The sequence below is a fragment of the Boeremia exigua genome (genome assembly GCF_020726555.1).
Source record: "Boeremia exigua strain MPI-SDFR-AT-0100 chromosome Unknown C7974scaffold_3, whole genome shotgun sequence".
Taxonomy (NCBI): Eukaryota; Fungi; Ascomycota; class Dothideomycetes; order Pleosporales; family Didymellaceae; genus Boeremia; species Boeremia exigua.
The window spans coordinates 2809175-2830342 of NW_025763520.1; the positions used below are offsets into that span (position 1 = coordinate 2809175).

A 21168-nucleotide genomic window follows, 5' to 3' on the forward strand; every position below is an offset into this window, starting at 1 on the left:
TGGCTCTTTCCCTACAACGGCGGTCAAGGCGCTGGCGTGCGATGTCAACTGCGTTGCACGCGCACTAAGCATTCATAAAACGCGCATTCGTAATTGGCGTGATCAGCAACTCTGGACACAGCGTGCAACTCGATTGTCTCAACATGGATACAAATGGAGCTCGGGCCCACTGAACCCGCCTGTCCATGCTGCAACAGGCTTGGTCGGGGTCCCGGGCCAATGGTAACGATCCACCCTCCAGCTAAGATGGCACCCCGCACTTTCATCGCTGCTTGAAGCATGGAGTGATGCATTCGGAACACCTGAGTCTCACGCGGTCGTTTCTTTGGCTGTAACCGTCCGACGCTGCGACTGAGCTGGCATCTTTGCACGCGCGTTCACTGCAGCCTCACGACAAAGTCGGTGTGCGTGGCGATCAGATCAGTTGACTTGCGCACGTACAGAGCCCCAAAGGGTCGCGAATCGCATCTTCTAGCCATGCTGAGGTGAGTCGGGAATGCTTGTGCACTCCCGCGGGTGCTGTGCCTGAAGATCGGCTCTCCGCCCGAGGACCGATTGCCTCACACACGACGGATGCAGATGCGGTGGTGGTTGCAAGTACCTGAAACCTGATAATGCTGGGGAACAATGTGATGTGACTGGTGGAATCCGTCGTCATGAAGCCCGTTGAGCGATAAGGCGCAGCTCAACGTCAATGTTTCAAGATTAACAATCAACATCGATGGATCAGTGGATTGACTGGTGCCGCGGCATCGCTGATGTGTGAGGCTGCTCCCGCGGGAGTGCCACGGCAGTATTCGCAAAGTCTGCTCAATCAGGTCTGGCAGCTGGGCAGTGTCAGGAACGGACCATTGTAGGGCTTACCTTGGAAGGCGAACTCAGGCACGCGCACACAACAACAAGTGCTCGGAGTTGTCAAAAGGAGATGTCGGACTATTGTGCAAGACTGTTCGTGGTGTTCTTCGCTTCACTCGGGTGACTTATTGTCGCGTAAGAAACTTGTTGAGTATTATGCATATGCAAGGTAACAGGCAGTAAATTACTGCACACAGATCAGTGTAGGTATGGTGGTACCGACCTTTGACGTGCCAAAGTACTAAAAAAGATCAAGGAAGCCCAAAACGTGTTGGTGGAAGGCCCAAAAAGGTTGGTGGGCCTGGCCAGGGATCTCAACGCCGCCAAATGTTTAGTATATAGTGTAAGCTGCCAGCAAATTCGTCATCAATCCTCTCAAGGCGGATGAGAGTTTGCGGCCTGGTGGTCTAGGTACGACTTGCTCTGACTACCGTTCTAAACAACGCTAATCCCTTTTCAGTGGTATGATTGTCGCTTCGGGTCACGTGCCCAGATATCTTCGATATCGTAGATTGTGACAGGCCCCGGGTTCGAATCCCGGCCAGGCCCTTTTATATCTTTTTGCTTTCTATTCCTGTAGTGACTTCTTTTTGGTTCGTTCTTGAACCTTAGGAGTAGTCAATGTGCTACAAGACTTTGCAGCAGCTAGCTGTTAACAGAACATAACCTATAGAGGTATACAACGTATTTTGGCCTTAATTTTAGTACTTTATTATTTAGTCTAGTGTGCTTTACTATTACTTATAGAGAAGTGCTGCTAAAAGAAGAATATTTAAGAATCTACATTGATTACTTACCCCTGCTATACTGTAAGATCCTGTTGCATACCTAGAGCAGTCAAGAACGCCCAGGTCTATCGGTGGCGTGGATACAATAATCTACCAACAGCTGCAGCTATGTGATGACGGAGCTACAAAAGACCTAAGAGATACCCAAGACTTGATCGTCTGTCTGGAAGTTAAAGTATTTAGCATAAAATGCGCGGCGGTTTTGTTTGTCATATAATTCTAACCCTCTTTGCCGTATTCCAGTCTGTAGTCTGGTAGTTCTCGGTACGTTGGTTCTTGTGGTATCCCGCTTGAGTAAGATCACCAAACGAGTCAAGAGCGAAGTAGGTTGGTAACGCGCCATAAGTAAAGATGATCAAGGGCTGCGTCGCTGCAAGGTACGATTTGAGTAACGTTCCAGCCTCAGTGTAGTCTTCCTTGTCCTTCTTGGGCCAGGCAAAGATATCACCGAAGGTGAAATATGCGTCACCAGAGCCAAGGTTTGTCTGCGAGGTGCCAGACGCAAGCGGGCCTTCAACAGCGGACTCCCAGTTCCTGAGATTGTCGAAGCATTGATTGACAATATCAGCGGATCTTCGGCCGCTGGCGTAGAACGTGCTATCTTCATGACTGTCTGGACCAATATCGGATCCGATCGTCGTGACCAATGCGCATTGAAGTGGTCCAACAACAGCAGGTGTGGCTTGCTTGATAATGCAATCACGGAGCTTGGAGGTAAATGGTCGCTTGTCCGTGCCGGTGGACTCAGAGTTGTTTTTCGCATAATTTTGGACCTCTTTGCCGTAGTTCACGACAGACTCGCGCATGTACTGTGGACAAGGCTTTAGTTTTGATATATAGTAATCCCTACTTGAAGAAGAGCCCTGTGTTTAGAGACTGGAACGCATCCCGGTCTTCTTCTAGGATGAGCTGACGATGTTGCTTCCCCCGGCTTGCATATTCATGGCGCCGACACCACACATGCTGATGAGATATTGTTCACGGAGGTCGTGATCCGCGCTGACGAGCTTAGAGAGAACGGTTGAAGGCACAACATCGATCTCGATACCGTCGATGATGTGAGGAAACTCCTCGGAAACCACTTTCAAGAACTGTAAGAACCATGTGTGAGCCGTGCTTGAGCTCTTGTTCATGTCGCCTGTGTGGCGGTCCCACGCCTCGCCATTAGTGGTACCGCAGTACCGAATAGTCCACTCAACGTCCTCAAGCTCAACGTTGTTTTTCCTCAAGCTCGCCGATAAATCCAAGCCAGGTGAAAATATACTCGTATATATAGTTATAGTAGTGCTTGTCAACCATAAGAAGGAGGATGTATCGGAACTCGGCAATCGTGAATTTGAAGGAGCGGACGTAGATAATCTCTGTGCCAGGTGGTCCAACTGTTGTTGATGTGGCAGGCGTAAGCTTCAGCATAGAACGGAGCTCTTCTGCTGTAATGCGGAACGGCATACGCATAAAGGTTGCCCACAAGGCAGTGTGATCTGTCCTGCTAAGTGTAAGTCAAGCAAGGATTTAAAAGTGCATTTAAGTACTTACGAAATAGGAAGCGCCCATTGCGTGTATTCCTTCAGCCTCTCAGACTTGATCCCACGAAGCTCAAGTCGCTTCTCAACAAGACTGAATACCGCCTCACTGAGCTGGCGAATGTTAGGGTAGTCAGCCCTTGGGAGTGCGCCAAGTGCATCGACCGAGAATCGGCTCTCAACCTCATTACCCGCGGATATGCTGCGGCGGATAGCAGAGCTGACGTCCGGTAGCTGCAGGTAGTCGAGGTAGTTTGGCTGTGATTGCGCACCACTGCTCTCGCCGTAGATATGGGGTTGTGAACCGGCGGCAGCAGCCAGAGCTTCATCGGGTAGCAAACCCCAATCCGAGTCCGCCATTATCGGCGATAGTATAGCAGCAGGATGCGCCAGGATCACGCAGTGGGTGATTGATTGTGAAAGAGGACGGAGAGAAGTTCAGCGCATATTTATGGGGGCGAGGATGCAGCTAGTGTGGTAAGCAGTGAGTGAAGGTATCGTGTGGCAAGCAGTGAGTGAAGGTATCGTGTGGTAACAGTGAGTGAAGGTATCGTGTGGTAACAGTGAGTGAAGGTATCGATACTATACGCGGGTGCTTGTTTGCGCTCAACACTTGTGTCTTTTTGAATCAAGCTCATCATCAAACCAATGCATACTTACATTCCTGATCCCGTATTGACGTATCGCACACTGTCCCGGTATCGCAGCATATCGTGGCAGTCGTCATTTCGCACACGCAACCAAGCATCACAGTCATGCGTACCCTTGAATACAAAAACGTGGTCACATCTTACCGCATGACGCAGACTCGAATTCATCAACTTCGGACTTGGAGTACATCTACAGATTTTATTTTCTGGGCTGCATTGTGGCAATATTGGAATGGTGGATGCCTCACATGCAGGAAGTACGGCCTTTCGTAGGTCATACTGCTAATACAAGCAGGATTCACAAATTTGTAGCACGTTGTCGTCTCATTGATATTGCATTGCAACTTTCCGTTAGTTCTAGCAGCATCCTCGTCATGTCATTTTGGTTTGTATCCTGCTTGTTGCCAGGCATCGCAGGATCCTTTGTGTCTGGTGCCTGTTTAGATAACACTATACTGTACGCATCAGGTAGAACCATTTCATCAATTGCTTGAACTAAGAATATCTTGGATATGCGTCTGGCGGGCGCAGTACAAAAGAAAAAAGACTTCAGGCTTCCTGGCGAGGACATTCCGACCATGACATGGCTGATATAGCTGTCCAACATTCCTTGAAAGATGCAGGCAAGCTCTTGGAACCTACTTCGATGAACTGTGGGATTTTCTATGGTGTCGATTGTATCGAGAGGGAAATAGTGCTGAGATGACGACAATCGAACCTGTCTGCAGCAAGGGAGACGTACAATATCTGTCCAACTACATAATCCAGAGAGCACTTATTGGTATGGTCTCCGCTCAGTAGTTTATCTAGTGGTATCGTGATCTCGAAGCACCGCGGGTGGAAGCAGATATAGTCGACGTTTCATATAACTTTGCCTGTAATAATGCTCATATGAAGATAACTAGGGGCAGACACTTACGTGTGGAAAAAAATAAGGCTAGAAACTAACATGTAGTGTATACGATGAACGCGTCGGACTTCCCTGGTCAGCCTGCATGCCAGACGTTGCTGGTGTTTCCCGCACAGCCACCGCAAGCACTGCCCTGCTATACCTCCCACAGTCTCCCCTACAAGTAAGAAGCTTACTTAGTGGCTTGTGAAATGGTGGCGAACATGTGACAGGGCTGCCGTGGCTCCAACTTAAGAAAATACGTCGGTCACTAATTTCTCATGATCACTGCACAATTTTCTGAACGAAGCAATTTGATCGAGTGCCTAGATCGTCATGTTTGTGGTTGCTTTGCATTGGTTGAGGCGATCGGTTTTACAGTCATCAATTTATCTCATCGTCGGTCAATGCATCGTTGTGTGTAGTTTTGATGCGGTCAATGTATCAACATTATGTGTGTGCTATAGCATTTTCCACGTAACCGAAACAGCGTCTTCTTTCGCAGTTCTTTACTTAACAGGTGACATTTCACCCATCCTCTTGAGCCGAAAGTGTATCTTGCAAACCACAGCTTCACTCGCCGTAGCCAAATTAAGTATTCCATCCAAATTTTACGCAGCAGCAACAGCAACAGCAACAGCCCCCGTCGTCTCGCTGCGCCTGAACATCCTCTTGAAAATACTTTTCCTCTTCTCTTTGGTCGGTGTCGCACCAGCAACACTCTGTTCCTCAGTGCTCTCCTGCTTCTCCTCCGCCTTCTCGGCCGCCTCGCTAGTGGCTTTCTTAGCACGCCTCTCCCTGACGACTCGCTCCTGCGCCTTCTCCCAGAACTCTTGCTCCCCCTTGCGATGGTGGAGTGCGGTCTGGTACCACCCGTCCCACTCCTCGCCGTCCCATCCGCATCTGCTGCTCCACTTCTCCATCAACTTAGCTCCGAAGCCCTCGGATTCCGCCTTGGAGCAACTCGGACACAACGTGGTGAGCGGAAGCAGCTGCGTCGAGGGATTGGCCGAGTTGTAGAACGAAAAGTGCTGTGTGGAGTATGGTGAGTACGGCATTGATGCGCAGCGCTTCTTGGTGCAGTTGCGGGGTGTGTAGCGCCAGTCAGAAGCATTGTTTTGTGGCGCTTTCTGTTTTATTGTGGCTGTCGGGGATAGGCCGAGTACTGCTTGGCTCTGCGCCTCCTGCAGGCGCGCATCCTCGGTCTGTCGAGCCTCTCGGTATAGCTGGAGGAAGATTTCAAAGTCTTGTGCGACAGCACCGAGTGTCTTGCGACCAGCGTTCTGGCGCATGGTCTCGTATTCCCTCTTACAGAGTGCGTTAGCTTCTTGCATCTCTTTGCTGGCATGGCGCGGGCAGTATCCATGGTGCTTGGACAGGCGGTAGGGTTCCTGTGCTGCGTAGTATGTTGGGCCAGAATGCACCGGTGTGTAATGCGCGGTGCACATGGCTGCCATACAGGGTATGTAATTCTGGAGCGGATCATACTTGCCCGAGGGAGGGGCCGTGTTCACCGAAGGCGCTGGTGACGAGGACAGGTTTGATGCGATAGAGTGATAAGATGTGACTCGTTGTGTTGGAGTTGGGGTTCGGCTTGGTGGTACGAAGCCTGCCGGGAGAGGTATGCCGGACCATCGTGGATCAAGACGAGGATCGATCTGGGATGGCACTACAGGCGCGGAGAAGCGCTTGTCAACGCGTTGACGGAGTTGATTTACAGACCCCGAGGAATGCTGGAAGCGGCCCCGAGGAGATTGTGCTGATGACAACGTGCGTGGTGAGCTTGCGGTGCCCCCGGGTGAACTAGCAGCGCTCGACCTTTTGGAAGCTTGCGAAAGTAGCGGAGGACGTGTCAAGGTGGGGATCACAATCTTCTTCTCTCTATACTGATGTGGTCCAAGGTCAGGAGTGGACATGCCTCTGGAGTAGCCTGGCCGGACTAGACGCTCAGGGGTTTGTGACTTCAGGATCGCCGGTACAGGCTCTGTACTCCTTCGTGGCATCGGTTCTGGGTCCAGGAATCGAACAGTTGGCGGTGCCGATCTGCGGTTGAGATCTGCTCCTACTGATCTCGAGGACTTCAGATTCGATTTGGTCGATAACCGCTTGAGATCGCCGGCGGAAGCATCACTGCTGGCTGACGACAGATCAGGGTGGCTGAGCGACGATAGACTTGAGCTGCGCGTCGACGTAGGTGTAGTATTATTGCTCGACAGTGGAGGCCGTGTCCGGGTAGTAGTAGCACTGCGATTCATTATGGAGCTATTAGGGAGTTGGCCTGAGGATGTGCTGGACTCAAAGGCACCCGCAACAAGGGCAACGCAACTCTTTTGTGAAGTCTGCGAATGAATGGCGGTCTGCATGATGTTGGTCCCTGGTTGTATAAGATGAGACATAGCGTACCATCCGTGCAGGGGTGTTGCTAGTGATCTGCTTCGTCACGCCAGCTCTGACGGGTGGGTTGATGAATACTGGAGCTAATATGACGAGATGTTCAGGTAATTGGAGATCTCGGTTACTGCGCCGAGACAGATTGCAATAGAAAGGGGATGAGGATGACGACGTTGAAAGACATGGTAGGCAAGGAGATTGGGCGCACAAGGCAGCCGTGACAGCCTCTGGTCTGCTTTAACATCCAAGACATTTGTACTCGAGAGCGTCAGGAATAGCAACGACTGGTAGAGACACGACGAATGGGAGCTGAAGGACCCACCATAGCCACACTGAGATCCATCAGCTATGCTCGTAAAGGCGCGCCAGATTGGGCGCCTCGATGAAAAAAGTACACCGCATGCCGGGCGTAGCGAGTTCCATGCGATAAAAGACTAGTTATGTGGAAACACAGCAGCACGTTCGTCCGGCAGCGCCCGGAGATTGGTGACAATGTAGCTAAAGGGTCACGGCGACGGAAGAATAGCATTGAAGATGGGGCTGCGCGAGTCACGCAAGCGCCAAGCTGGACCCTGAGGAATTCCGCGATCCGCTCAGTTGATGATGAGTGTACAAGGATAGGTGCAAGCCTCGGACAAAGTGAGAAGAGCGGGGTAAGTGTTGCTGATTCAGTATTCGTACGACAACAACATCCACATCTGCTCGAACACACGCCAGATTGTCTGGAAGAAGGAAGATGCAAATTGTACCGGTGCGATATCTACAAGCGCGATGCGATACTCACTCAAATCTTGGCCTTAGGCTGCTTGAGCATGGCTTCAGCGACAAGGCGGCGCTGAATCTTGCCAGTCGCTGTCTTAGGCATGATATCGGTGAAAAAGACCTGCTGATCGTCAGAACATGTTACACGGCACTGAAAGCATTGGAGAAGGACGCACCTGTTTTGGCAGCTTGAACTTGGCGACACGGTCGGCCAGCCACGTCTTCAGGTCGCCGGCGGACAGCTTCTGGCCCTCCTTGACAACGACTGCGAGACCGACATCTTGCCCATACATCTCGTCCTCTAGCGCGAAACTGACAGCTTCGGACACGGCCGGATGTTGCGCAATCACGTTGTCGAGTTCAATTGGGCTGATCTTCTCACCACCCTTGTTGATCAGCTCCTTGATGCGGCCTGTGATTATCACGTAGCCATCTTCGTCCTGTTTGCCTTGATCGCCAGTGCGGAAGAAGCCTCCCTTGGCAAAGGCTGTGGCGTTTGCTGTAGGGTTGTTCAAGTAGCCCTTGGTGACATTCTCACCACGGATGCAAATCTCAGCCTCTTTGCCCTGGGGGACCTCATCACCCGCCTCGTCAAGGATCTTAATCTCGACGCCTTGACCAAGTCCCACACTGCCTGGCTTGCGCTGGCCAGGGGGCAGAGGATTGCTCGTCATCTGGTGAGACGCCTCGGTCATTGCGTAAGCCTCCAACACGGGAGCTTTGAATGCCTTCTCAATCTCGTGGAACGTCTTCGGTGAGAGAGGAGACGAGCATGATCGGATAAACCGAATCGCAGGCAATGGGCTTGGGATAGGACTTCTGAGCAAGATCTGATGAATGGTCGGCACAGCTGTGTACCAGTTGGCCTTGTGCGCCGAGAAATCCTTCCAAAACTCCGATGCGGAGAACTTTGGTGGCACAACAACTGAACCACCTGAAGCCAACGGCGCAAGGAAACCAGCAAGCAAGCCATGCACGTGGAAGAGGGGCATAACGAGCATGGTACGGTCCTCATGTGTGAGATCGTAAGTTCCTTGGATGTTCTGCATGGTGCGCAGGAGGTTGCGGTGCGTAAGTGGCACTGCCTTGGGGCGTCCAGTGGTGCCACTGGTGTGTAGTACGAGAGCTACATCCTCTGGCTCAGCAGACAGAACTGGTGAACTCTTGCCAGCCAGCTTGCCAAGCTCCTTTACATCCAGGACGACCTCCTTTCCGTTGTAGTAGCACTCGGCAATCGCTGCGTTGTACTTCCTCGCCGCCCTTACAGCAGCCGCATCCTGCGCAAATGCACCCTGAGGGACCAGAGCAATCGCCGAGCTCAAATCATCAATGTAGAACTCGAACTCAGACTGCTTGTACGCTGGGTTCAAGGGAGCTGCAATCGCTCTCTGCCATGACGCAGCAATGAAGGAGACAATAAATTCGTATGTGTTGGGCAGCGCAATGGACACAGCCGCCTCCGCGGACACACCGACCTTTGCCAGCTGCGCCTGGAACGCCTTTACGTCGGTAGTGAGCTTCTTGTAGGAGACCTCGAGCGCAGGCGAGCCGGGTACGATGACGGCGGTCGCGGAGGAAATGGGCGAGAAGGCGTCGGCGAGCGTGGTCGGAGCCATTTTGTGTATTCAAGATTAGATAAGGAGATGTCTGTCGTTCAGAGTCAGTCACGGTACAGACTCGGCGCATTCGATGATGGTACCTTGATGGATGTCTATACAATGCGACAAGAGAATCTATGGATTTACAGCGCACACCAAAGCCAGTTGAGTGTGTAAGAGAATGCAACTGCACAGTTTCCCCCGGCCCGGTCTCTGGTTCGTTTCGATTGCAACCGAATGACGCGATCTGGCCCAATTGCCGTCAAGCCGCATCACGGGAATGCGGCGTCGACCGGGGTCGTCTTCTAGCGTGGGGTGCTCGCATGCAACGCGCTTTGCTCTCGCGAACCCGCGGCAGCCCTCACCATCACCGGTTGGCTTCAACATCCACATCACTGCAGTGCGGGCACCTCATGCAGGTTTTTTAGACTTTGCCCTTTCTACACATTAAATTATACTTCATGCAGTAATCCTCGTACATATCCAGCGAAATTCCTAGCGAAGATGGGTTCTCAGCAACCGCAGAAGGCGCAGGCCTTGCCCAACCCATATGGCCTGCCAAATCCATACGCCCAGGCGAGCCTGCCGAATCCGTACGCTGCAGCTACTGTTGCATCGTCTGCGCCCGTTAAATTTACAGATGAGCAAGCAAAAGCCGAGCAGCAGAAGAAAGCACCTGGTATCTACTCGACGAGCTCCGTACTGTTTATTGAACCACACTCATGAGCGTCTACAGCTTTTCATAATCCACACCACATTAAGCGGCCTCAAGCAAAGAAATTCGGCCCTGTCAAGAAGCCTGTCATGCCTGCGGTATCGTCTTCCACCACAAACTCCTCGGACCCAGTCGCAGCTCCAGCTTCAAGAACAGAGCAACATGGCATAGACTGGTACCGGAGCACCGCTGACGACGACGCAGCTATCTTAGAGGAGCGGCGGCATCGTCAGTACGAAGAGGCGCAAAAGAAGAAACAAATGAAGAAGTTCCACAAGCAGTTTGGTTACTGGAACCCGACTGCCCCACACAAGCCAGAACGTTGGTCAAATCTGAAGGCCTACAGGGCTAGTGGAGGGTACAGGCGCAAGCAAGAAGGATTCAACGACTTCCTGCGATCGGCTGCACGCCAGTCTGAGAGGCTGAGAGAAGAGAGCGAGGGTCCGAACGTTCAAGAACCCATATCGACGCCAGGTTCAGCCTCACCACCACCCTCGTTCTCCGCGAAGCCCAGTTTCGCGCCACCAGCGTCCTACGATATCCCTACGGCATCCACCGAACAAGACGATGAAGATCCCTACACTCGCCGCATGCGTCTCTCAGAACAGCAGTCGATTGCACCACCGCCTCCACCATCTGAGCCTCAGCCACATAGCTTCTCCCAACAAGCGACTGTGTCCGACGACGTTCCGCCTCCACCGCCTCCACCGCCACCACCTAGCGCCGGTGCACCTGGTACGGCAACTACCAGCTCCTCGATCTACAACAACGCCACAATCTCCGCACCTCCAGTGCGCTACGCCAACGCTACGATCTCTGCGCCGCCCGTTCGGTATGAACAGCCAGCTGCACCACCCTCGAATGACGAATCCGAATTCTACGAGCGCCCTGCCAAACGACCCAAGATAAGCAAAGCGGAAGCAATGATGGCGAAAATGGGCTACGTCAAGGGACAAGGTCTGGGCAAGAACAACGACGGTGTCACCACGCATCTGGAGGTCAAGATTCGAAAGCCTGCGCCAGGCGGTGGATCCAGTATCTTCGACGACGGCGAGGGTAACAAAGTCAAGAGCGCGCAAGTCTGGGACGTGCGTGGTGGGGAGAGGAAGAAAGACGAGCCGGGCCAGTTTGGCGAAGAAAGCCCAGTGGTCGTTGCCTGGGGTTGCGTCGAAGGGGTCGACTGGAAGGAGAACGCCGAGAGGGACGACGGAGGGATTCGACAGGATATGGGAGACGTGTTCAGCACAAAGGTATGCTTGACCGAGGTGCGCCAGTATACATTGAGGCTAATCATGTGGCAGTTCGGTCCTGTCGAGCGGCTGCAGGTCGATGAGTCGAATCCGGACGGCGTGGTGTACATCCACTTCAAGTCGGTCCTGAGCGCTCTCAACGTAAGTCTCCCTCCCAGCGCTCCACCTGCGTATTCTAACATAGGAATTCAGGCTGTCAACCGCTTCGCCGAAGGCTTTCAATATCGCGGCAGGAACATTCGCGCGCAGTACTACGACGAACGCAAGTTCCATGCTGGCACATTTGATCACTAAGTCTCATCCACCCTGTTCTTTTAGCTAAATGAAAGCGTATATATCACAGGATACTCAGCCATATAGGATAGATCACTATACCAGCTCGCGTGAGCGTAGAATATTATTAATAGTAGTCTTACGCACTCTGATGTCGTGTTGGTGGTGTACTGATGGAAAGTGTTGCGGTCCTCCACCTGGGTCGCCGTCAAACGATGCGTGATACGATCCAGCCATGCAAATCTCCAGACCCAGGCCGCGCAGGAGCACAAACGCCAGCCGGCGGTGCCTGTGCTGCTGCAAAGCGCCATTCAGTTGTCCGGCGCAGCGTGGTAGGAAAAGTGTGCAAGCGGGAATAGAAGAATGGGAATAGAGAAAGAGAAGGCTCATGTGTGGAGACCAAATGGTGCAAGGAGAGACGCGGGAACAGATCCTGCACTCCTATGAGACAGACATGAAATCACATTTCCAGCCAGCAACGACGAGCAACGCAGGCGACTATCCGCGGCGGCATGACAAGAGTAGAGCGAACATGATTTAAAAGTGGGTTGTATATCTAAAGTCGCGAGCTCCCAGAGCGCGCCCCCCAAGTCGTGAATGTACAGTGTGTGATGCTGCTCTCATATCGTGCATGCACAGTAATCGTGCCGTCTATTTGTGTTTGGAATGTACACCCCAAACGCCGTCGTATGCGTCTTTGCTGCGCTCGCGTTTGTCCTTTTCTATCTTCTGCAACTACACTAAAATCTCTTTTGAACGACAGCTCATGCATTGCCGGGCTTTTCGTCTGTATCAATGTGCCACACAACATAGTTTGGCAGGCCGTATACGCCGTAGCCGGCCCTCTTAGCCATTTTCGCGAAGCCTTCGGTCTCTGCTTGATTCTCGAATGCGTATGCGGGGAAGTTGATGCCGGAGCGGTGCACGTCGGCTTTCACGACGATATTGACGCCGCCGATTCCGTCAAGGGGGATCTCCTCGTGGGGATCAGCGTGTCGGTCGCCCATCGTGGCCATGTAGATGCGGTTCGTCTTGTATTCTTTGTAGCCTGAGATACAATCAGCAGTGCGTTAGGCGAAGCATGATCAGAAAAAGCGTACCTTCAGCAAGCACGACGTCTTTGTCAAGCGTCGCGGCGAGTTTGAGGGCATCCGGGGATTCTTGCCACGAGTTATAATCGACTGTTGGACGTCAATACGGTATCGATGTGGGATTGTGGGGACGCATACAGCGGCCTTCGATATCAACCATCTTTCCTTTCTCCTCCTTGTACCTGTGGAACCAGATGTCTGTATCTCGTCAGTATTCTCCAACCTCAATGCGCTCATTCACACCTACTGGGAACTATGATATCCCTGTCATGCATGACAAAGTCCTCAATGATATTTGGCGGATTCTCGACGATATCCACGTCCCTCCAATACACCCAGCTATGATCAGTCTTCAATGCTGCTGATAAGAGGTAGTTCCTCGCCTTGCCCATGGCCTTTCTCCGCGGGCCTTGGGCGGCGAAGCCATGTCGCTCCTCGACACTCTGTCCAGTTGTCACGCCGAAGCTCTTCTCCACGATCATCGTCGATCTGAAGGCAATCTCCGGGTTGTTCTGCACCCTCTCAAGCTCCATTGCCAGCGCTGCCATGGTGTCATCCGTGGTATCGCCGACAAGAAAAGCAAGATCGATCAGCTCGTGCGGGTATGTGAGCTGCGTGAGGAGGTCGAAGTACTTGGCGAGGTAGTAGGAGGCATCGCGCAGCGGGGTCAGAATGAGGATCTTCTCCTTATTGCGCACTGCATCTACGGTCGACTTGATGGGGTCGAGATTGATATGCTGGATCTCGGTGCTATTGATCTCGACTGGCTTGCGATGGTTGAAAACGACAGGCGTTGTGAGGTGGCCGTACCATTCCTCATTCTCGTTCGGCGTCATTCGCATAGGAGGTGTTGAAGGGCCGAAGCAGTAGAATCTGGAGAGGCCAGGTCAGCAATTGCCCACAGCCACTTGAGTATGGCCTGCAAAAGTCGCCTGCGCAGCAACTCGGCCTGCGGGGTTGTTCGTACCTCTGCACCTCGCTCGCAGCGGTGCCCATGGACCGCCATAGCAGCACAATGGCCGTTACAATGGCCAGCGGCACCAGAAACCTCGGGCTCCGGACGGTGTGTGCGATTTGTCTGTACGGCGGTATCCTCGCCTTTGCCGCCTTCCATGAGTAGCCACTCTTGCCCGCGACCATCTGTGGCAGCATGGTGAGACTGGCGAGGCTCGCAGGCCGTCGATCCTCCTCCTCTCCCCGGGCCTGGCTGATGCGAATGGACGAGCTCCTCGCACGGATGTCGCCCGTGTTCCTGCGCTGGCGCTGTGAATGGAGGGGCTGCGACGGCGACTCTGGTGAAGCCAGCGTGGTGGTTGGGTGCGCGGTGCGCAGATGGAGCTACAAGTGAGCTAGGCTGGTGACGTTTACCGTCGCGAGTGGGGCCGTTGCCGGAAACGACAGACGTGACAGCACGTTCCTGCTGTGCGCGATTGCGGGTGGAAGGAGCGACGGGCTGACGGTAAACGACTGCGGTTCCAGGTCTTGACAGTCGTTCGCAAGGTCGACCATGCGCTGGATGCGCTAGCCAAACAGATCGTCAGCAGCAGGTCCACTGATGACGACGCGTGGTAGGGAACAGCCCGTGGACGTTTCAGAGGAAATGTGTAGTGTTGTTGTTGGCAATTGCAATGTGTTCTGGCTCTGGCATTTGCCGGCTCCTTATCTTGCAAGCAAACCTTTTTGCTCATTCTGGAATGTCGCGATGGACCCTGGTCGGAGACACGTGCAAATAGGTAGCGACGCGCTAGCACGAGCTACAGCTGAGCAGCAACCAGGTATCTGGAAGCTGACTGTGCGTTAGAGATGAACTTGGTAAGAACCTCTTCTGCTCAAGATACTGCGCGCGTCATAAACTAGGGGCCTTCTAGTTGCCCGCTGCGGCCCGCACTGGACGCCTCGTCGTATGTACCGAGACTTTCGAAACTAGTTTCACGGGGTTACGACGCGCCGCACCGCCTCCTCCACGCCACATGGTTGTAGGTACCTGTGGCTCAGCTTGGAGATAGGTATGAGAATTGGTTGGTAACGGGGAAAGATCGAGCAGCCACAGAATACTACCGCAATTTAGGAGGACTATAGAAGCTTTGGCCTACAGCATCTCTCTGGCTCAAGCCCGCACAGCGCTTCGAGAAGGTCTCAGGTGGAGGCAGTAACATGTCAATAGAGAAGTGTCGCATCTTTCAAACGCGCGGCCGTATTCAGGCTCAGGAGATAATCACGCGCCGGTCTCAGCGGGGTGCGTATTCTCCTCTTCACAGGGGAACTGTCGGTCTCACTCCTTGTAGCTGTTGAGACATACAGGGTCAGCACGATGACATCGACTGTCGAAGGAAAAAGCAACGCACCCCGGGCCCCTTCCAGCCTCCATGTATACTCAATACGACATCTCCCAGCTTCATCCATGATGCTACTCTAGCTCTGGCTGTCAACACTCTAGTGCACACTACTGCACGTATTGCTCCTGAGCCATAAACTCCCTGCTCACGGTACGGTACTGTACTTCCCCAGGCCTCGCTAACACGAGCTGCAAGCCCATGCTAGACTTGGATCTGTATACACGCCAACGACCAAATAGCTCCGATGGAAGCATTCAATGGTACCACCGCAGTGCCTACGGGTGTCTGTGAGAGTCGAGGCCTGCACAGTGCGGATTGTGGAGATATGTCATCATGGATTGACCAGAACGTACATGGACCATCCCAAGTCTGGTGGCTTGCAGCAATATTGACATTGTGTCAAATGTGATGTTGACTGTAATATCCATATCTAGTACAACTGGTCAGCTGAGATGTAGAAACAGAACAACCGTCGACGAATCAAATCGGGCCTCCACCGGTCACACTCCGGGCAGCTACAGGTCGCAGCCTCGATCTGAAAGACGTTGAGAGAACTTCAGGGACAGTGCGTCAGTCTAATCTCAGCGATGAAACATCTTGATGGCCGCTGCGGGATCCTCTGGCGTCTGGGGAACATGGCAGTGGCGGGTCGGGCCCAGAGTGAATGTCGCCAAGCATTCATAAGTCGTCGAATACCTCATTCAACATTTGACACGTAGCACAAAGGCGTACGGATGCCCACAGATCTTCACACTGCGGTCACTGCATGACCGAGTGCCTGCAGCATCAGTGACAGGTTGCAAGATCAGCGAAGTGCCGGTCTGCTCGCTGAGTAAATGTTGATTTCCTTGCTGCAGCAAGCCGACGAGAAGACATGTCGAGAATTTGAGGCCAGCGGAGGCGGCCAACCGGTTACGCAATGCCACGTTCGTCCACTCCGGCAGGCAATGCCAACGCTTTCTGCGTCATCTGCTGGCGAGCCGCTGAACGTACATACATAGACCATGCTAGATCGCCAGAACAACCGTGACTACACACTACTCACGGGGGGAAGCACCGGCACGGGAACGAGGCTCTATTAGCCAGTAAGAATCGTGGACCAGGGAGGGAATGGGTTCCTGTCATGCAGGAAGACTCAGGAACCTAGTGCCCAGACCACGAGCCAGGTCAGTGTGGAGGACGAAACGAGCCTCGAGGTCGCACATTGCTGTGACAAACACGTTCTGATGCGACTGGTCGGCCAATTAGTCGGCGCGTTATGCAAGATGCCGTTGCCGCTCGCACATCACAGGCCCATAATAGAGTTGACAGTGTGTGGGATGCGGTAGTGAGATGTAGGACTACATACGAATTCGGGCCAACAACGGCCGTCATGGAAGGAATGCTGGTCAGGGGAGGCGCATGTGTTGAGAAGGATGCTTGACGGAGGGGCGGAGAAGAGCGCATCTTTGCGCGGTAGAATCGAGCTGATGTGGATGGGAACACGACACTGCAAAGGATCAGCCATCAGCGCATCTCGAACCGCGCGCTGCGTCGAAGGCGCCACCTGAAGCAAGACAATCTGGGTTATCCCATCCTCGTGCTCCACATTTTCATTTACCGTTCAGACAGGCCGTCCACGGCAGTGCAGATGTGAGAACTCGCTGCAAGTATGGCCATGATGCATGCACGTTAGCTAGTCTACCTAGTTGCGGCTACGCTGTGCATCGGAAGAGGATTGCCGAAGCCGTAAGCGAGAAGACTCGAGGTGCGGAGGGTAGCAAAGCAACACATGCCACAATCGAGGGGCTGGGATCAGGAAATTGGACTGTCTGCAAGATAACATCAAAGGAATTAGTGGCGGCAACGATGAGGAAGAATCGTGGACGAAAAGCGAAGAAGTGACAAGGCAAACTGGATGAATATAATTGACTTGATTGTAGATCGTGCATCGCGTATGCGAAGCGGGTATACCAAAATACTATGTTAAGAATGTACATGATTAGGGGGCCGTTGGAGTCGTCATACAGAACGTTTTCATCGTGAAGAAGGAAAGGCCAAAAAAGTAACACGAGATATCCTCCCAATGAAGCGCTGCAAAAGCAATGTACGCGTGCGATGAACGAGCAAGACTTGCTCTAACCGAAAGATGCGACCAATCGACAAAAAGAAACAAACTTTTGGGTGGATCAAAATGCCGAGCGAAGAATTGTACTCAAAACACCTCCGATGCCGCGAGAAAAGCACATGGCGCTGCAATGTCGTGATGCGATGCCCATCTCAACTCAATGTTGATAAGTCATCTGCTCGGTGGCTACCTTGAACTCGGCCTCACCGCGAGTGTTTTTGGCAGCGATCAAGCACTCTATGCGCTGGGCAATCTCACCCTGTAGTTCCTTGGGAAGTCGTGATTGCAGACCCCCTAGATACTTGATCTCATCATCAAGCTGTGCACTGCTGTGTTCAATGATCAGGATCGCTGAGCCATTGACAGAAGACTTGTTCCACCTGGACGGCTCAACACCATCTTGTAGAACATCGCTTGCGATGTTGTTGGACTTGAGCAGAACCCAGGGGCCTTGTCCACCGTGTCGTGGTGCTGCGGTGTGCTCGATATTGGGGTTGGCCTCTCGGCACACCCGTGCAAGGTCTCCCTGGTCAATGGCCTGACAATAACGGTTGCCCGCTTCGTTGTCGCTCTTGCGGACCCTTGAAGAAGTGGTTCCAGTTACGGCTCGCTTCGAATATTGCTTACGATCCACTCGCTTCGTCTTGCCCGCCTTTCCGCCAGCGTGAGATGCAGTAGCCGCGGAGTCCTGCGTGGGTGTAGTGTAAGGGAAGGTCTGGACATGACCTGCTTGCAGACGTAGACGATCAAGAGATCTGCAATTTCCATACTGTGGTTCCAGGGTTGAGGTAGAGAAGGCAGGCGAGGCAGAACGAGAAGGATGGAAGCCAGATGATGTTATCGATGATACAGATGGACGTCTGGACATGTCGGAATCGTAGGTAGATACACTCGAGTTGTAGTTGAAACGGTGCTCAGGAGTCATCTGGCGGATAGGAGGCAGCTTGACATTGATGAGTTCGGGTTTGCTGGGCGGTGTTAGAGCTGATTACAACGACAATGGCGTGGAACATCATACATGTCGCCAGATATCTGATGGGACACCACCGATGCTGGGTTGGGCAGATGGAATTGCTGCATTGTGTAAAATTGATCAAGATTGATGACGTGCAAACGCAAAACAAGAAGCCGCCAAAGGACACAAATGTATTAAATGCAAGTCGTGATGATGAGATGTTTTGATGTGGAAGCAAAGAAGGAAACACATGTCCTTTATAACCTCTGGGAACTGGAGGCCATGTTCTCAAGCACAGATCTCAGCGACGGCAACGCGGATGCGGGTGCTCATCCATGTTCGAAGACGTTAGCAGTTGGCCATTGCAACCCTTCACACCGACGAGGACAAGGATTCTTTCGGTACCAAAGTTCTATCATGCAAGATCCTGAAGAAGAGCAGTCGTGTCGAGATGGCTGGTTTAAAGAGGAATAGCTTGTACTACTCGAGCTGTGGGGGTGGGCTGGGCGATGCGCTCAGAGTGCATCAGTAAGGGATGTCGTTTGAGACATGCAGCCTATGGCTGATAGACAAGGGGACCCTGCACATTCTCTGGCCGTTTGCTCGATGACAGCCGAAAGACGCAAGGCTGTAAGCACTTTCACCGCTCATGTTCGCTTCCGCCAACGCAACAGTTGATTCGAGCAATGCAGCAACCGACCTGCGTCCTTGGACTCGTCAATGTAGAACAGCATTGTCAAATGCAGAACGTGCAGACGTAGCGTCCTTCCGCTGTAGGCATGTCTTAGAGGGCAGCAGATGCTCTGCTTTGGGCGTCAAGGCTGATGGCGAAGCTCGATTCGTAGCCAAGGTATCATCGTGGCTTGCTCGATTTGAGCAGCAGAACCCGGTTCGAAAAAGTAAACCTTGAAGACACCGTTTGCCAGGCTCACGGTCGACGGCTGCACACTCGATTCGCGAAACCCTCTAAGCCAGCGGCTCGTCGTTTCGGGCGTTGTCGGTGGCAAGGAAGTGGAGCAACAGACATGGGTTGGGATTGAGAAGCTGTGTAACCTGCGTGCCTGGGTTGATGTTGGTGAGCAACGACCCTAGTTTGACACTAAGCGGACACTAAGCGCTGGTCCGCATTCCCCGGGCTCGAGCAATCCTTCGAGGACAGCGACGAAAAGTGACAAAGATGCATTGCGGATCGGGACGGATGTAAGCGCATGATGTGCACTATAGCACGCCCCGACGACGTCAAAATTGCGATGCAACCCAAGAGTGTGATTTTGTGTAAGTAGCATATACGACAAGAGAAACATAAATAGCTTGTACACAGAATTGAAAGAGTGTAAAGAATGCGCAAGTGCAGTCTCTCACGCAGCCCGTCGTGCCGTTCCGCTCGACGAGGCCGGAGAAACCTGCCTAGTGTATACTGCAGATTGAAAGTCTACCATGTTTGAACCAGTAGCCAATTGATACATACAAGCGATGCATGCGGGCTTATTACCCCCTCGCCCCGACCACTTCAGTCCTCATAAGTTGAGCTCAAACGTGAGCAGTTGCGGGAGATGCCATACGCTATCAAAAGAAGCCAGATCATGGATGATTAGTCTATGCAAATACAATGGAAACGCCAGCGTCCGGAACCGTTTACAGAAGGAAAACAGCAGCCATGGCAGCAAGACCGAGAGCACCGTTGACAGCGCTCAGGCTTGTGGCAGCACCAGTCTGGGAGTTGCTGTTACCGCTCTGCTCGGTAGGCTTGCTTCCCTGCTGGCCGGGGTCGACGAGCTTGCCCTTGCAGAAGAACTTGCCCTTGATGGCATCCTTCTTCTGCAGAGGCTGGTAGAAAGCGCAAGCCTCGGTGACGTTATCAGTAGACTGCAGGTTGAATGTGCCCTCGACGAGCTCAAGGGAAGGAGTCTCGACCCTGTCGTGTGATTAGTGCGTGCCACACGGATAGAAACATTGCCGTCGCTTACTTGCTCATGTTTCCAGAGATATCGAAAGCACCACCAATGCTCTTGAGCAGAGGGAATCCATCAAGGGTGGTGAGGTTGGTGTTGTTGGCGATCTGGAGGTTGTCGTTGATCTTGGTGAGCAGAGGGAAGCTGATGTTGGAAACCTTCTCGTTGGCAACAATAGCAAGGGCCTCGCCGATAGAGGTCAGGTTGGGAGCGGAGAAAGACGAGAAGTCGTTGTTGTAGAGACCCAGGGAGCCGTTGGTGCTCTTCAGAGAAGGCATCGAAAGGGAGCCAACGAAACGGAAAGTAAGGTTGGTGGCCCAGATGAGGTTGGGGAGGGTGATGGCGAGCTCCTTGTTGTTGTTGGCGAAGGTCAGCGAGTCAGAGACATTACCAAGCTGCATGTTGACCTCGTTAATCTGGCCGTTGTTGGCGATGAAAAGAGTATCGACCTGCTCGATGTTGATACCCTTGAGATCGCGGAGACCGGTGTTCTCAATCTGAACAGTGTTGGCCTTGGTGACCTCGGCGGTGAAGCCGATAGTGTTCAGGTTGGGAAGAGCGCTCCACTTGATGCCAGTGACCGTCTTGAGCTTGGGGAAGTCGATGCCGAACAGGCGTACGAGACCGGTCAAGGTGAGGGAGCCATCAAGCTGCTCGAGGCTGTCTGCACTAAGACGCTTCATGTTCGCATTGTTGACAGCGACCAAGTCGCCCCTCAGCCTCTTGATGCCGTTCAGCGCAATGTCCTCGGTGACGCTGGTGGCGATAGCGATGGATCCGGAGTAGGTGGAGCATCCAGAGAGAGCGGTGGCATCAGCGGCGTTGGAGATGGTCGCAGTCGCGGTGTTGGTGCAGCTGGACTGAGCTATAGGGAAGTGTTAGCAGTGGCCCCAGTAACGAGACGGCTCAGTGCCAGAGCAAGCGTACCAAAAGCGGAGCCTGTGAGAGCCAGAGCCGGCAGGGCGATCTGGAGGAAGGAGTGCATCGTGGCGGATGTGTGAATTCGAGTCGAGAACTGGGATTGAAGCGTTAG

The 21168-nt window shown here is 52.9% G+C and overlaps 7 protein-coding genes across 7 annotated transcripts; 1 reads left to right on the plus strand and 6 right to left on the minus strand.

Annotated features, from left to right (window-relative positions):
• Positions 1-1852: 1852 nt before the first annotated feature.
• C7974DRAFT_449932 (uncharacterized protein) lies at positions 1853-3526 on the minus strand (the record flags this gene model as incomplete). The annotated part of the gene is made up of 3 exons (XM_046145722.1): positions 1853-2464; positions 2558-2906; positions 3180-3526. 3 exons carry the CDS (start codon positions 3524-3526, stop codon positions 1853-1855), a joined length of 1308 nt encoding a protein of 435 aa, XP_046000785.1.
• A 1725-nt stretch (positions 3527-5251) lies between these two features.
• C7974DRAFT_138358 (uncharacterized protein) lies at positions 5252-7323 on the minus strand. Its single transcript, XM_046135527.1, has 2 exons — positions 7109-7323; positions 5252-7062 (listed from the first exon to the last, which is right to left on the minus strand). The coding sequence occupies exons 1-2, from the start codon at positions 7109-7111 to the stop codon at positions 5317-5319; spliced, it is 1749 nt and encodes a 582-aa protein (XP_046000786.1). The 5' UTR covers positions 7112-7323; the 3' UTR covers positions 5252-5316.
• A 293-nt stretch (positions 7324-7616) lies between these two features.
• Positions 7617-9626, minus strand: C7974DRAFT_138347 (uncharacterized protein). Its single transcript, XM_046135526.1, has 2 exons — positions 8035-9626; positions 7617-7979 (listed from the first exon to the last, which is right to left on the minus strand). Exons 1-2 carry the CDS (start codon positions 9472-9474, stop codon positions 7881-7883), a joined length of 1539 nt encoding a protein of 512 aa, XP_046000787.1. The 5' UTR covers positions 9475-9626; the 3' UTR covers positions 7617-7880.
• A 334-nt stretch (positions 9627-9960) lies between these two features.
• Positions 9961-11715, plus strand: C7974DRAFT_373958 (uncharacterized protein; the record flags this gene model as incomplete). Its single annotated transcript, XM_046140133.1, has 4 exons — positions 9961-10135; positions 10193-11421; positions 11473-11562; positions 11614-11715. 4 exons carry the CDS (start codon positions 9961-9963, stop codon positions 11713-11715), a joined length of 1596 nt encoding a protein of 531 aa, XP_046000788.1.
• Positions 11716-12115: 400 nt separating this feature from the next.
• C7974DRAFT_449935 (mannan polymerase II complex ANP1 subunit) lies at positions 12116-14294 on the minus strand (the record flags this gene model as incomplete). The annotated part of the gene is made up of 6 exons (XM_046145723.1): positions 12116-12742; positions 12795-12875; positions 12924-12983; positions 13033-13658; positions 13753-14123; positions 14154-14294. 6 exons carry the CDS (start codon positions 14292-14294, stop codon positions 12459-12461), a joined length of 1563 nt encoding a protein of 520 aa, XP_046000789.1. The 3' UTR covers positions 12116-12458.
• A 2948-nt stretch (positions 14295-17242) lies between these two features.
• Positions 17243-18570, minus strand: C7974DRAFT_138475 (uncharacterized protein). The gene is made up of 2 exons (XM_046135528.1): positions 18247-18570; positions 17243-18196 (listed from the first exon to the last, which is right to left on the minus strand). The coding sequence occupies exons 1-2, from the start codon at positions 18306-18308 to the stop codon at positions 17386-17388; spliced, it is 873 nt and encodes a 290-aa protein (XP_046000790.1). The 5' UTR covers positions 18309-18570; the 3' UTR covers positions 17243-17385.
• Positions 18571-19818: 1248 nt separating this feature from the next.
• C7974DRAFT_373961 (uncharacterized protein) lies at positions 19819-21120 on the minus strand (the record flags this gene model as incomplete). The annotated part of the gene is made up of 3 exons (XM_046140134.1): positions 19819-20098; positions 20151-21000; positions 21063-21120. The coding sequence occupies 3 exons, from the start codon at positions 21118-21120 to the stop codon at positions 19819-19821; spliced, it is 1188 nt and encodes a 395-aa protein (XP_046000791.1).
• Positions 21121-21168: the final 48 nt, after the last annotated feature.

Coding starts and splice junctions, on each gene's coding strand:
- C7974DRAFT_138347 (XM_046135526.1), bottom strand. CDS start 9,474: ATGGCTCCGACCACGCTCGCCGACGCCTTCTCGCCCATTTCCTCCGCG. Junction 7,980..8,034: donor AGTTCAAGCTGCCAAAACAG/GTGCGTCCTTCT, acceptor GACGATCAGCAG/GTCTTTTTCACCGATATCAT.
- C7974DRAFT_138475 (XM_046135528.1), bottom strand. CDS start 18,308: ATGCAGCAATTCCATCTGCCCAACCCAGCATCGGTGGTGTCCCATCAG. Junction 18,197..18,246: donor CATCAGATATCTGGCGACAT/GTATGATGTTCC, acceptor AACACCGCCCAG/CAAACCCGAACTCATCAATG.